Source organism: Serpula lacrymans (genome assembly GCF_000218685.1).
Source record: "Serpula lacrymans var. lacrymans S7.9 unplaced genomic scaffold SERLAscaffold_4, whole genome shotgun sequence".
NCBI lineage: Eukaryota > Fungi > Basidiomycota > Agaricomycetes > Boletales > Serpulaceae > Serpula > Serpula lacrymans.
The window spans coordinates 589,031-603,651 of NW_006763293.1; the positions used below are offsets into that span (position 1 = coordinate 589,031).

The following is a 14,621-nucleotide window of genomic DNA, read 5'->3' on the forward strand; positions in this document are numbered from 1 at the left end:
TTCAGCTCCTTATCTTTCGACAGGCTTAGTTGCCACCGCTCATTCCCGCCCGGAAAAATCGGTCGTTGATATTTTGAGTGTAAACAAAACGCAATCGCTCAGATGCCTAAGTAGCCCACAGAAGTACTTGACATTGATATCTCTATTTGTGGCTGTTAGGATCGTAACCGCGCTCTCGAGGGTGATATCGTCGCCGTGGAGCTTCTCGACGTCGATGACGAGTGGGGTCCGTAGAAGGGAAAGGAAGAGAAGAAGTGGAAGAAGGAAGAGAACGTTGTTTATGATTTGAGGTGTGCCGCTGGCCGTACGGATGACAAGAAGAAGGAGGACGTGGAGGTTGAAGGGCAAGGTTTAATTTCTTTGAAGATGAAGAGTATGTTTACCCCCTTTTGTTTAGGTCCACTATTCGCTTTTTTTAATTCTTCCAGAGTTAGGGGGGGGGGGGGGGGGGGGGGTGATGTTGAAGTTTGTTTGTTTGAACCTGTATGAACTGAGTTCAGGCAAAAATGCTCAAACCACGGACCAAATCAAAATTTGGGATCCCTACTCTGAACTAAGTTATCATTTGGCAAAAGTAAATACACAATGTAGCTGTAAAATGTGCTGGTAGAATATAATACCACCATCATCTAATGAAAAGAAAAGAATGGGTGAAAAATGGAAAATTTGATATAAAAGGTCTAGGGATGTAGTATATACAATATGTATGTGGTATAGATGATGTGCAACTTTGTGAAAGAGGGTGGTGCCCTCTCTTACTCATTATCCTTCTCTCTACCCTTGTTTCAATTTGCTTATTCCTTTCCCCTCTTTCCATCCACATCCTTTTCTCCCTCCTCCTTGTTAATAGTTGCCTGCACTTGCAGTATTTGCATAGGTGGTGGTGGTTGGTGGCCGAGTGGTGGGTGAGGCAGTTTCATTGGCATTGGCAGTAGGGGCATTAGGCAAGGGTGGCAAGCAGTGGGCTTGAGGTAGTATAAAATGAGGTAAAGTGGGGTAAACAGTGGATTGATGCTGGTTAGAGGTGGTGGGGCAGAATTGTTGTTGCAGTTGTATAAGAGGTGTGTGGTGGGTGATTTGGTGTCCAAGGCTTAGTGGTGAGAGTCGGTGTATGAGTACCATGACCTTTGGAGTTTTTGGAGTTCGGAGAACGGAGGTGCACTGTGGGAGAGGAGCAGAGTACAAGATTGTGGGTTGGCTTAGCTCGTGTGCTAGGCCCTTCTATGGACCTTATTCCCTAACTCAACAGAGTAAATGAGGGGAGAGTAGAGGATGAAAATAGAAGTGGAGTAAAGGTCCTTCTCCAAAGGACCGGAAGACTTAGAAAAGGACTTGGGTAAAAAGGTATGGGGAACTTATTGATATTTGAACTGCAGAAATGGAATACAGGAGTTACAGCTTACAGTATATACTAATCGGAGGGAATGGTGTTTGTAAGGAGTAACTTGTAATGTAGGTACAGAGTTCTATGCAGACAATTATCTAGCAAGGAGAAAATGTATGTGAGAGGAGTGTACCATAAGGAAACATAAGGAAATGTGGAGGAAATATATGGCTCAGACTGAAAGTCCGGGTCAGGAGAATCAGAGCAGGGCTATGCTGATTCCGGGAAGACCAAAGATTCAGGAGTTCGTATTTGGGGGGTTTCTGACTGTTTAGAGGTTCAGGTTACCTAGTCTGTGGCTCAGATATGACAGACAAGTAAAAGAAAATCAGTGGTAACCTCTAGTCCAATAGCAAGTGGAGTGGTTGGGAGAGGGTTGGAAAGCCACAACATAGTGGGAATGCAATGGTGAAAATTGATTTTTTTTGTAATATGGAGATACTCTCCATATATATTTATGTAAATCCTTGAAACAACAATTTGAGGACAAAACATATGTTGGGATTTTAGGAGGCCCTCTTCAGAGAGGGTGGCCTTTCAGATGGATTATTGCTAAATAAAAACCCCATCTGTAAGACCTGAGAGCTTTTGGAAAGTGCTACCAAGAGACTCACTTACAACCAAAAACCTGGGTATCAGGATAATCTCTTAAGTGTCATAAAATAGTGCATAAAAAGAAAAGAAAAGAAAAAAGTGTCAGACACTCCACTACCCTGAAAACATATGAATACAGACTTGTCATGGTGGTGAGCTGGTATAAATATATGCAGCATTACTCTCGAGACGGTTCTCGTTGAAAATCGGAGAAGGGCTAGCCGTGATCGGCCGTTGCCGGCCTTACCTCCGCTCACTTTCAAAGAAACCTTCCTCTCTGCTCAGTCCTTATATCCAGCACTCCCCCTTTGTAAGTCATCATTAGTCTGGACCTTGAAAATTGAATTAACCTATTTATCGTCAATCAGCCAATGGCCTCAAAAGCAGCAGTTGCGGCAGTCGTGAGTACGACCAGGACTTAAAACCAGAGCTATTTTTCTGAACTGTGTTCTTTGGTCAGGATTTCACGCGAATCTACTCCACGCTTGGTCTTGGACAGGGTAGGTTTTATTTTTTTTACTCCACACTATCTTTGTCTGACTGTCCGCGTCGCTCGCCGTTTAGAGACCATTGCCGCCCTGCAAGCATTCCGCAAGCGACACGGTGATGCTCAACGCATCCAGGCTCAATATGCCACGCAGTCCACCACAATAGATTTGGCACACTACCGCTCGGTTTTGAAAAACAAGTCAGTAGTTGATGAGGCTGAGAAGCTATTGAAGGAGTTCAAGCCTGTAACTTACGATGTGAATGCTCACGTCAAAGCAATCGAGACCTTTGAGACCCAAGCGGTACGTCCTTCTGACATACGTAGTTATCTCCATTCTAACGTGTATGTATCGGTTTAGGTTACAAAAGCCAAAGAGACAGCTGAGAAGATCGACGTGGAATTGAAGGAGCTGCAGGTCACCCTTGCAAATATTGAGGATGCGCGTGCCTTTGATGATCTTACCGTGAGTAATTCGTATACCCCACCTTTATAAAGTTCTCATCGATGTTCCCATACCACACCATTAGGTTGAGGACGTTGGTAACGCTCATCCACGCATTGTCGAGGCTGTAGAGACCATGGTCAAGAAGGGCAAATGGACTGTTCCAGGTACTCGTATTACTTTGCTTGATAGTTACTGCATTCTGATATTACTCGCACTTAGGATACAAGGAGAAGTTTGGCGATTTGTCACTACTGTAATTCAGTGCTGTCACTATTATTCCATAGAACGGCACTTCATACACAAATCATGTTTGATGCAACTGCTTGACGTTCCTGCCTGTCAAAAGTTGTCTTAAGATTTTCGAAATCACTTTTGTCATTGAGACTCGATAGAGACAACAAAATATGTAAAATCTCAATAATGTCATGGCCGAATATGGGTGGACAATGGGTATACGTGGTGATGACATAAGCACGAAAACATATGCCCTGCTACCATTTGCAGGTCAACGCCGTTTCCAACCGTGCCACAAGTTGGGACCACCGTGTTCCACACACGCGCTAGAACCAAACTGCTTTGATACGTCTGCCACCATCCGCTCAAGGCTTTGTCTCTCACCTCTCCTTAGTGGCCTTTAATTTGCTTTCACGTTTACAATGGTGTCTCGGCCACCTTCACCAACATTAAGAACAGACTCTCCGCCCTCGGGAGGCGGACAATTTTCAATCCCTTTTGAACGATTTATCAAAGACGAGGTTTCTGAGTGGGCTGGTGCATTTACATTACTTGGTAAGTCCTTATCCAAGAAAAAGTAGCTGTGATACGAGAGACTTTTTATCCTAGACACGATGGAGACCTACTTCGATTCACGCATTGACCTCCTCCAAAGAAGTTTGCAGAAACACAGTGATCGCTTGAAGATGCGGGCTGAAGAGGCCTTCAAAATCAGAGCACCATCTGGTGATTTACTGGCAGAGAATTTCGATCGTGAAGTCAAAAATTTCAAAGTGAAGGTGTGTCCGACTATCTCTAACGTGTAGCTTGATCTTGATGCAGACTCCCATTACGTCTTCCATTGCGTTAGGTATCAACGCGTATGACTACTTTGGTGACCTCGTGGCATTCAGCTAAGGTTGTCCGCACACGCGACAAGATATCTTTTTTCTTCGGTGTCATGTCGCTGCTTATCTCTGCTCTGTTATTTGGCATGGCTCCTCAGTACGTTTTGTTCACTTCACTTCACATGAAACGTTTCCTCAAAAATAATGCCATTTTTCTTCTTTAGATGGGTACATATATCGTATACTATCCAGGGCTTATACCTCCTTCCTATGCGTGCCTACAAGTACAAGAAACGATCGTGGCATTACTTCCTCTTTGACCTGTGTTACTATGTAACAATTCTTAACTTCATCTATATCTGGTTGTTGCCCTCGTCTCCGGCCCTCTTTGTTGCCTGTTACTGTTTATCGCATGGATCTTTGGCAAGCGCCGTAATCACCTGGAGAAATAGTCTTGTGTTCCATGACTCTGATAAGGTCACATCGCTCTTCATCCACATATATGGGCCTTTCACTTTTACCGTGATAAGGTATTTTGTTATGTGATTGTTCATTAATGTGACTGCTCACAGTTGATACCAGGCATTTCTATCCCAATGCCGAAGTTCGTTTTCCTGCGCTAATTGAATTGCCGTTTATGAGTCCCTCGAAAGCCCTCCTTTTGAGCGGTGCTATCTGTACGTTTCTCTTGAAAGCGCTCCCATGATTATAAAAAAACTAAACCTTTGATAGACCTTATCTGGCAACTACTGTACTGGAAGGTAAGTTTACACAATTTTTATCAATATCAGCTGATACTCATTTCATGTAGTTTGTTCTCATAGACCGTCGGACAAAAATTGAGTCTGGCCAGCGAACTACTTCATTCTCGTTCCTTTTGAACGATAAGCGTGGATCCATCGGTCGTGTTCTATCAAAGGTCCCTCCTCATTACCGCGAGGCATTTTTTATGGGCGGGCAATTGGGTAGGCTCTGAGCTATATCCTCTTTGTAGGTAGCATTGCTAATGGTTGTCATAGTGTACTCTGTCTTGACCGAGCTGCCGGCTGTGTATCTTCTATACGACAGCCCGTTCTGGAGTGGTACCTTTCTGCTTCTTATATTTGCTGTGAGCGTCTGGAATGGTGGAGGTTTCTATATCGAGGTTTTCGGTCGCAAGTAAGTTGTCAGACATGTTGCTACTCTACTCTACTAATAATCAACAGGTTTGAACGCGAACTGGAGGCTCTTCGTAGGGAACTCGCGGAAGCTTCTGGTCGATCCGGTCGATCGAGTCCTACTTTCGTTGGAGGCCCCAGTGAAGACGGTGAATCTACAGCAGGCTCACCTATCATGCACCACAAATCTCTTTCTACTGGACTACTTCTGGAGTCCTTGCCGCCTATGGATACCAGGAAGGAAGAATGATGATAATGTAATGTCTGCTCCAATCCTTGCTGTATAAGTTCCATATTTTGTTCATGGTGGCTACCTAGAACTAGATCCTGTAGTCTGCATACGTTGTTCCCCTTCATGATGATTATGTTATTGACGATCGCTCTGTTGTTTAATGTTCCAAGTGACGTATTAGAGAGTTTATTATGTTTCCCTCAGTGTACAGGCACTTCGGTGCTTAATTTTATTAATCCAATATTTGTATGTTCTGTTTTTGTTCCATGCCACTGGAATCGAAGCTCTCCCATCGTTCGCCGCTTTTTATCCATCCAGAAAACGGACGACCACTTGCCTGCAAGCAATGCTTTGTGATTTGGTACTCGACCATCATTTTTTTGACGCGATGGTACGTATACTGGTCGCTTTAGTCGATATTCAGGGATTCATCAGCTTTCATTCGAGTGTCAAGTACTTACAGCTCCACTGTCGACTCCAGGATACTTAAAGTCTCCCTGTATAACTGGAATAAAGAAACTTTGGAAAGCTGGGGCCTTTGATAGATTCAAAACCTGGTCTGAAGGAACGCAAGATGCGAGTGAGATTAGCTTACCTGAACATAGTTTTATAACGGTGTTTCGGTGGAACTCCTCGCTTTCCTCCATTGATAAGGACCTCCGGAGTTTTTGCGGAGTCTGCAATCCAACAAACGGCTAGAGAAAGTAAAATAGGTAAGCCTGTAACATCATGACAAGCTCCATATATTCACATTCATTGCACGAGCTATTGGACGGAGGTGTGAGTGACGTTCGAGAGTGAGGGAAAATGACGGTTGTAAATTGCACATCCGGTCTATGAAGTTGATAATCTGCGGGAAAGTCTGAAAGATTACATATCAGTGTGTCTTCCCATTTCTATTCATAAAATATCTATACCATGGATAGATTCGAGACGCTCCCAGAAGGCCCTTTTGCAGTCTGCTCGCACAAGTTCTTGCATACCCTCGTCCACCTCCCCAATAATTACCTTGGAAATGTAGATCGGATGGAAGAAACGCGAGCCAAGGGCACCTTGAATACCTATAGCGTTCCAGGTGGCTATCTTGTCACTGCAAGACATGGACAATGTCGGCGGCGAATCAGCCCTGCCTGGTTTAGTTCTCAATACACCGTAGAGAGAGTAATTGTCGCGTCCCCTTGAAGCGGTATTCGGAGGAAAAGGGAGAGACACAGTCGAGTTTTTTAAAACTGCCATTTCGTCGTCTTGAGAAGAAGCCAGGTATCTCATGGAAGCATCACCACCTTGAAGTTCTCCGACATTGAGTCATAATTCAAAGATAAAAATTATAGTACGACCTTACAGGGGACAGTGGAAATATACATTATCATACGAAGTCCTTCCTTTAGACTGAACTTTCCACTGGGATGTCTCTCTATCCATTCTGATCTCTGATCTGCAGCGAACCGCGCGATCTCCTCAAGAAACCAGCGGACGGCGCATCTACGAGCTAGAACTTCAGCATGGCAATCATGCAAGATGTCCCCTTTCAGTGGCAAGCGCACTTCCGGGAGACATTTTGATCCAGTAGAGAGAGCGATGACCTTGCGTGTTGAATTATTGGCAGATGTCAGCGCAAAGGACGCCATAATGGTGAATTTTCCTGGTGCCGGCTTAAAATTCAGAGACGAATATATTGCTAGAGAATCCGTTACGAATATATCGTCTTCATCGGAAGGCATTTATGAAATAGGCCAATCGAAGTGGTTGTAACTGAGGGCTAGCGCTAAGTGGGCCCGCGGCTATATGTTCTTACTACAAACTAACACAAGCAAACTCAATACCTCGCACTCTGCCGCTAGATAACTTGAACCCGCTAGTATCATCCCAACAACATTGTCAGACCGAAACCGGAGCCCGATTGAAAAACACACTCAACCACTTGTAATCCTAATCTGTGTCACGATCCACAATCTCAAGAGCCTTAGTGACTCGCAACGAAACCGTGCTAGTATGCCTCTACTTATCGTTGCAGCACAGCGCCATTGGCTAAATAAAACAAGAAGCATTGTACCATAGATTTCTATATCTTGCTTAAGAACAGATCAGGCAAGCAGTGTATCTGCAACTCTAGCTGCAGTTCTCGAACCTCATGAACGATTTTCTTCAAAATCGTGTTTAACTATGCTTGTCCTTGTTGGACTTCAATGCCATCGTATCAGTCGTCATGACATGCATTACAGTATCAAATCCTGTCGTGGTACCTGCCGTGGGAAATGCTTTACCAGACGATCCCTTCTGGCTCCAGGAGATTAGGCATCAAGGATCAGCACCATTCTCCTCCAGCCCGAGCACATACAAAGTATTTCGCAACGTCAAGGACTATGGAGCTACTGGAAATGGCATTGCCGATGATACCGTTGCCATCAAGTCTGTATAGAGATTTAGATCACTCAGACACGAACACGATCCTGATTTATTGATCATCAGCTCAGCGATTTCATCAGGCGGGCGCTGCGGTGGCGGTAATTGCTCTTCGTCAACGTGAAGAATCCATTTTGGTTATACGCAATACTCATCGCTAACATCACTGATTTTCGTTCTGTAGCACTACTCCAGCAGTGGTTTACTTTCCCTCTGGGTAGCTTCAATATTTTTTCATCGTATTGGGCATTTGTTCACTCATAAGTGCAGAACATATATCGTGTCAGCCCCCATCATTGCGTATTACTATACCGTGATTATAGGGGATGCCAGAAAGCCACCAACCATCCGTGCTGCCCCAAACTTTGCGGGTATTGCGGTTATCGGTACGTCTGAGTTCCGTCAAGTTTCTGATGGAGTTGTAGTTGACCTTCTTGCTCAATAGACGCTGATCCTTACCTGCCAGGCGGTAATCAGTGGTATGTCAATCAGAATAACTTGTGAGTCTTGGGCATATTCAGTTTTACATTATGCACGTCCAGTGCTAACAAAGTATGCATAAATAGCCATCGTTCAGTGCGCAATCTCGTGATCGACCTTACGCATATGCCCGCTTCTGCTACCGCTACGGGCCTTCACTGGCAAGTATCGCAATGTACATCACTAATGAATATTGTGGTCGAAATGTCCACCCAAAGCGGAAATATGCATCAAGGTAACGTTTTGACTTTCCTCGTTATTTCGTTTATTTATGAATATCCTTGGCAGGAATCTTTATGGAAAATGGAAGGTTAGTTCGATATTTTTGATTATTTTCTTGCAGTAACCAAACCGAAACGTCATCAAGTGGTGGATTTATGGGAGGCATGATATATTCAACATGTTAGCTGTTCAAAGCTGATTAACACGAAACATAAGATATGGTTTTTAATGGGGGGCGTTTCGGTATATGGGTTGGAAATCAACAGCGAGTACTTCATCATTTTCTCTTTCTCCCAGTCACGAACCTTTCAGTTACAGGTTCACCGTTCGCAACATCGTTGTAAATAACGCAAGAACAGGTTTGTATAATATTGCTTCGTTTTGTCGTCTAAATGCTCATCAATGGCGCATAGCCGTATATGGAATGTGGAATTGGGGTCAGACTCTTCGACATTTGGAATGTCCTAAATTTTCAATATCACACCTTAGGATGGACTTTTCAGGGAATCACTATCAACAACTGTCGGGTTGGGTTTGATCTGGCAACCGGAGGTCGCTCAGCCAATAATCAGGTACGGAGCTTTATTTGACTTTAGATAATATCTTCATTTCAGACGCCCAGACTGTCGGTGCCGAAGCTATCATCGATGCTGTCGTTACGAATACTCCAATATTTGTACGCTGTTCTACTCTCAGTAAAAACAGACTGGCGGGATCACTTGTCCTAAATAATATCTCGCTCAAAAATGTTCCTGTGGCCGTTGGCATAGTTGGGGGTGCAATTGTCCTTGCCGGAGGTACAATGATCATCAGCTCCTGGGGCCAAGGTAATATCTACTCTGGAGGAAATACCAACAGCACTTTCGTGCAGGGCAGTATTCATTCAGCATACAAAGATTCAAGTTTACTTGATAGCTCCGGAAAGATCTTTGGGAAAACTCATCCACAGTACATTGATTATTCTGCGGATCAATTTGTGAGTGTCAAGTCGCATGGTGCAAAAGGTGATGGAGTATCGGACGACACAGAAATTATCAATACTATATTTGCAGAGGTCCGTAGTGATTTTCTCACCAAATTCGCTTTATTTGAGTAAATGTCATTCATAGTATTCCGGCCGTTACATCATCTTCTTCGACGCTGGTGTATACAAGGTCACTTCAACCATCAACATTCCTCCAGGCAGCCGAGTTGTAGGTGAAGCTTGGTCCGTTATCATGGGCGGCGGCCCCTACTTCCAAGACCAACACGATCCACACGTCGTCGTACAAGTCGGTAGTAAGGGATCTGAAGGAATCATAGAAATAACGGATATTGTTTTCGCGACCCGAGGTCCAGCTCCAGGGGCCATCGTCGTGGAATGGAACGTACACGAACCACTTGGTCAACACGGTGCATGTGGAATGTGGGATAGTCACATTAGGTATACAAAAAGCCACAAACTGTTTCGTTACATGTATACTAATCGTCTGCAGGCTTGGTGGAGGTATGGCAAGCTTATCATGCTGTTTACTTGCCTCATGACCGTATTCCAGCGGCGGGCACGAATCTTGAGCTTGCGCAGTGTCCCAAAGGAGCGGTTAATAGCAATTGCTTTGCTGCGTTTCTTGCGCTCCATCTGACTACTAAGTCGACGGCTTATCTGGAGGTTTGGATTTAATCCTAACGTTTTTCCCACTGCTCATACATGCATGGTAAAGGGTACTTGGGTCTGGGTTGCAGATCATGACCTTGACGGCGATGGCAGCTCTCAATTAAACATATTTAGCGGACGAGGTATCTTATCTGAATCCGCCGGCCCTGTTTGGATGATAGGCACAGGTTAGTTTTTCATCCTGATCCGGTTTGTCTATTGACTTACTATGGGTGTAGCTTGTAAGTATACCCAAGTGGAAGATGACTCGATCTGACTGCCTTTTGATAGCTGAGCATCACGTTCTTTATCAATATAGCTTAGTTGGAGCAAAAAACCATTATATGGGACTGATACAAACCGAAACTGTAAGTAATATTCGTCTAGCTATAGACACCGTAGACCGACAGCGTCACGATAGCCTTATTTTCAACCGAAACCTGCTCCTCCTATGCCCTTCGTTCGCAACCCACAATATCATGACCCCCCTTTGGACCCCAAAAAGGATATGGCATGGGCTTTATGGGTGCAATCATCTGAAAATATCGTTATTTTTGGTATGAGTCGATAACTATTCCTCAGTCTAGCATTGATTGACGCCATTGGTTCTTCAGGGGCTGGGCTATATAGCTTTTTTAAGGTAACAATTAATAGCTGGTCTTATGCTAAGGTTAAATTCGGCTATCACTGATTATTTTTGCAGAACTATAGCCAAGATCGTTTAGCTAGTCATTCTTGTCAAGAACACATCGCCAATATTGACTCGACTTCATCAGTTGTGGTGTATAGCCTTTCGACTCTTGGATCGATATATCAGATCAGTATGAATGGAAAAGGTGTTGCAAGATGGGGTGATAACGTCAACGGTTTTGCCTCCACAGTGACTCTCTGGAAACCAGTTTAACATACAGAAACTTTTGTTGAAGCTCCATCGAAATTCGCACTGCGCATCTGTATTCTTGTTGTATACCTCCTTGCTACTATAGCTTTACGTTGCCACTTACAGAACGAACTCAATGACGTCATGCTACATCCCATGGTCACCAGCTCAAACCGTCTTGTGAGTGTTGGGTGCGAGTGGAACTTAAGATGATGCGATCCGTGTGCTGACTTTATACGTACCTTTCCTATATGGGTATCGTTGTGACGAGCCCTGCATAGCTTTACTCCAATGGGGCCCCTTCAACTATAAGAGTACCACGACTCGACCATCCTGGGCCTGAAGACTCCAGAATTTATCCCTGTTTCACTATTTCACCATCATCACCACTATCACATTCCCGAAATCATGAATGTTTTCCACCGCAGCGCACGTAGGAGCAAAGGGAATCAGCATCCCCACGACCTCGTTTTGGGCCAAAGCCACAATCAGGCAGGAGGTTACAGTGAGTATTTCATTGAACCTTGGTTCTACCCCCTAAATGTCTTACCAAAAAAAATTAACACGCCAGAAGGAGCATCACTCCATCCAAACGCACAAAGAAATGGGCGAAAGCATGTTAAACACGAGAATAAATCCTTGATGGTGCGTAAAAGTTGGTTCCTGTTACACGGTTCAGCGTGAGTATAGCTCAATAATGGTTCGTTAAAATTACAGAGAACGCGTATTCCATTTTTGACCAAAGTCAAGCGCGCACTCGGAATCCACAACGCTCCCCGCCGCAGGCGGCACACTAACGTATTGAGGCGGAACCAGCTTTGATATCATTCATCTCAAAACTCCCTTGATTTTGCCTAACTTATTGCTTATTCTCCTTGAATACCATTATAGTATTTTATATGCGGTTATGGTCACTTGAGCTGTACTTGCATTATTGTCATGTGGACAGTTTCATATTAGTTATAGACTGGATTTGATTCCTGGAAACAAAATAATATCATTCATACAGACTACCGTACATCGTGAGCATATACTATTCAATGCCCCAGTGTCCATCCACGCCGTACAGTGCTATGTTTAAAAAAAAGTAGATCATATGATACACAGGGGTATACTAGTACAACCGGGAGGGGGCGGCCGGTGGTAAATTATGCAAAAAGGGAGTTGAAGAGAGACTCATCAACAAGGTGGCGATCGATACGCATGTGGGAACTTCAACAAATAAACAAAGCAAGACCTGGGAAGAAATCCAAAATAAGGACTTCAATTCGTGGTCATCAATTTTGGCTGCCAAAGGCCATGTGATATCTCCTCGAGACTATGAAGCTCAACACGATCCCAGTGAATAGGAATAGCATTGGCCTAAAATGGTATAAAGTAAGTTCAGTCATAAACGAACTTGATACGTGGCATACCTGGAGGAAGTGCACAACAGCCCTTGCGACTCTTCTTGCAAGCGTCTGCAAATTAATTCTCCCATCATACCCATCTATGGGTATCTCGTAAGTCAGAGGTGTATAACCAGACCACTGAACGGAAGTCCTTTAGTTGTGAGTGACTAGGTGGCAGAAGCTGAAAACGCACTCTGACTCTCATCATCATCCGACCTCTGTGATCTACACCCAATTCATGAAAGCTATAGGATTCGTTGCCAGATAAACGAACATTCGCCTGAGCTTCTCCGAGGGTGATGCCTCCTCGGAACGCTCCTTTACGCTTGAACTTGACTATGGTACTCGACCGATGATAATTGTCCAGGAAGTTCGGTCTGCTCGAATATGATATCGATGACGACCTTCGGCTGCGACGCCCAATAGACATGGGTTGTACGACTGGAGGATATATGCCATTTAAGTGGCGATCTTCCGGATAATATCCATCACGGAGTCCAATATCATCATAAGCTATAATGAATCAAAGATCAGTGTATGATAGACAAAGGGAAAATTTCCACGAACATGTAAGAGGGAGGTGGTGCTGGCTCATACTTGCCGCAGGGGGACCATATATTTGATACGAAGGATGTGGATAATGCTGATGGCATAGTTGTGTGATTAGAACCTCAGACGAAAGAGATAGAAACTGGAGGCCTTACCTCGTCACGATACCCTGGCATCATTGGATCGTTGTAAAGCCCTGCATGCGATTCGCTGTATGGAAACGTGACAGGGCCAGGAGTTGAGGAATAGCCAATTGATTGGCGACGGGACAGGTTACTAGTAGTATATCCTGGGTACGACATGGTTGTAGTTCTGAAGACAAGGCAGAAGTTTCATACCAGACTGCTGGGGCAGTCCCTTTTATACCAGATAAAATCGTGGCACAGAGGGCCGAGATGGTCCCGGTCACAATGTTATAAGACCTCGAGGCTGCATTGAGGACGATGGAACCTGTGGCTAAAAGGGCCCGCTTTGTGATTTCGGGAAGATACTTCTATTGGCGGCTTGCGCAAAGGAATAGTCATATATTGAGGAGTGGCTTTTTTCCCTTAGCCCAGACTTGAATCAGAATTCGGCATCCTCCTAAAGGCAACTTGGGATTGAGTGCTTGTGAACAATGACGGTTAATGAAGAAACAAACCGAGCACATGGGATCTTCAGCCAATGCCAGAAATCATAAGTATAGTATATATCCAAGTCAACCCATTCCGGTGACCTGTTTGCGATTCTAGCTAGAACCCAGATCATATGAAAGGCGGCAAGGGCCGCTGGCACTGTATCTCCAATACCATGGCTGCCTCATGCAAGACACGAGTCCTCGAGTCTTCTGACTTCTACGGTCAGACCAAACAGATGGGATCAAAATGGGGCTGGGAACACGCACGAACACGGTCAAAGCTGGCTTTCCGCACCGCCGTGGTTCAAAACCACGAACTTAGAACCTTCACCTGCCTTTTCAACGCGCAAGGTACTTGGCGTCACGTGACACTTTTTTTTCTGGCCCTTTTACTGAGTTGTTTCTTTCGTTCTTGTCTGCTTCTCGGGTCACTCATTTGTGTTCTCTTACGAGATATAGTCTCCACGCTTTGTGTATCTGGTCTGAAGCAGCACTGTCTAACAGATAATGCTCAGTATTCACTCTTTGCCTTATCTCGAGCGGAGTTACTATAAAGTAATTGCGCCTTTTTTCGTGGAAGCTGTCATCGGATTTTTTGGAAGCCTCCCCACCTTGCAATAATAGGGCACCGGCCCATCTATGCGCAAGACTGTCCTGAAGGCTACTCTTTTATCATGCAGTATTTCCGAATCTTGCGAGTTCTCGCTGTTCCTAATAATGGGACGTCCGGTACTCGCGGTGGATTGCAAAGACAGTGCAAATGTTCTCTTCAAACCCCTCGACGGTGTCGAACCGTAACGTGTACGTATCTACGCACCACGAGGCCCGCAGCCCCTACTTCTATCGGTGGAACGGGATGATCATCTGCAGCAGGTTGGTGTTGGATACCGCCGTAGTTCAGCGTTTACCTCGGACGCGTGGAGTTTACGCAACTTTCATCCTCGCAAATCGTTCAAATTTGGGCAACAGTGTGGATCTTTGAAACGAGGTCGTACGTGGTCCAATCACCCTTGTCTGTCAATCTTTCAAATGTGGTACCTTCGGAGAAGTAATCCGGTCAAGGTCACCGTCTACAATCTGTCAC

The 14,621-nt window shown here is 44.7% G+C and overlaps 6 protein-coding genes across 6 annotated transcripts; 4 read left to right on the top strand and 2 right to left on the bottom strand.

The window, feature by feature from the left end:
• Window positions 1–2,215: 2,215 nt before the first annotated feature.
• ATP7 (subunit D of the stator stalk of mitochondrial F1F0 ATP synthase, ATP7) lies at window positions 2,216–3,354 on the top strand (the record flags this gene model as incomplete). Its single annotated transcript, XM_007315255.1, has 7 exons — window positions 2,216–2,288; window positions 2,347–2,379; window positions 2,439–2,478; window positions 2,543–2,769; window positions 2,827–2,931; window positions 2,996–3,077; window positions 3,133–3,354. The coding sequence occupies 6 exons, from the start codon at window positions 2,350–2,352 to the stop codon at window positions 3,168–3,170; spliced, it is 522 nt and encodes a 173-aa protein (XP_007315317.1).
• A 69-nt stretch (window positions 3,355–3,423) lies between these two features.
• Window positions 3,424–5,628, top strand: SERLADRAFT_460263 (uncharacterized protein; the record flags this gene model as incomplete). The annotated part of the gene is made up of 9 exons (XM_007315256.1): window positions 3,424–3,702; window positions 3,757–3,926; window positions 3,998–4,131; window positions 4,199–4,504; window positions 4,557–4,651; window positions 4,707–4,735; window positions 4,786–4,939; window positions 4,994–5,132; window positions 5,180–5,628. 9 exons carry the CDS (start codon window positions 3,570–3,572, stop codon window positions 5,379–5,381), a joined length of 1,362 nt encoding a protein of 453 aa, XP_007315318.1.
• A 326-nt stretch (window positions 5,629–5,954) lies between these two features.
• SERLADRAFT_434997 (uncharacterized protein) lies at window positions 5,955–7,084 on the bottom strand (the record flags this gene model as incomplete). Its single annotated transcript, XM_007315257.1, has 4 exons — window positions 5,955–6,058; window positions 6,115–6,225; window positions 6,281–6,646; window positions 6,706–7,084. 4 exons carry the CDS (start codon window positions 7,082–7,084, stop codon window positions 5,955–5,957), a joined length of 960 nt encoding a protein of 319 aa, XP_007315319.1.
• A 485-nt stretch (window positions 7,085–7,569) lies between these two features.
• On the top strand, window positions 7,570–11,005 carry SERLADRAFT_366763 (glycoside hydrolase family 55 protein; the record flags this gene model as incomplete). The annotated part of the gene is made up of 20 exons (XM_007315258.1): window positions 7,570–7,772; window positions 7,833–7,886; window positions 7,951–7,983; window positions 8,037–8,152; window positions 8,233–8,266; window positions 8,333–8,481; window positions 8,535–8,556; window positions 8,614–8,630; window positions 8,685–8,733; window positions 8,787–8,827; window positions 8,882–8,905; window positions 8,958–9,040; window positions 9,091–9,522; window positions 9,578–9,881; window positions 10,004–10,116; window positions 10,169–10,289; window positions 10,393–10,469; window positions 10,523–10,658; window positions 10,716–10,741; window positions 10,805–11,005. 20 exons carry the CDS (start codon window positions 7,570–7,572, stop codon window positions 11,003–11,005), a joined length of 2,235 nt encoding a protein of 744 aa, XP_007315320.1.
• A 384-nt stretch (window positions 11,006–11,389) lies between these two features.
• On the top strand, window positions 11,390–11,803 carry SERLADRAFT_366764 (uncharacterized protein; the record flags this gene model as incomplete). The annotated part of the gene is made up of 3 exons (XM_007315259.1): window positions 11,390–11,486; window positions 11,553–11,626; window positions 11,699–11,803. 3 exons carry the CDS (start codon window positions 11,390–11,392, stop codon window positions 11,801–11,803), a joined length of 276 nt encoding a protein of 91 aa, XP_007315321.1.
• A 136-nt stretch (window positions 11,804–11,939) lies between these two features.
• SERLADRAFT_413715 (uncharacterized protein) lies at window positions 11,940–13,255 on the bottom strand (the record flags this gene model as incomplete). Its single annotated transcript, XM_007315260.1, has 5 exons — window positions 11,940–12,343; window positions 12,397–12,510; window positions 12,566–12,885; window positions 12,940–13,015; window positions 13,077–13,255. The coding sequence occupies 5 exons, from the start codon at window positions 13,221–13,223 to the stop codon at window positions 12,245–12,247; spliced, it is 756 nt and encodes a 251-aa protein (XP_007315322.1).
• Window positions 13,256–14,621: the final 1,366 nt, after the last annotated feature.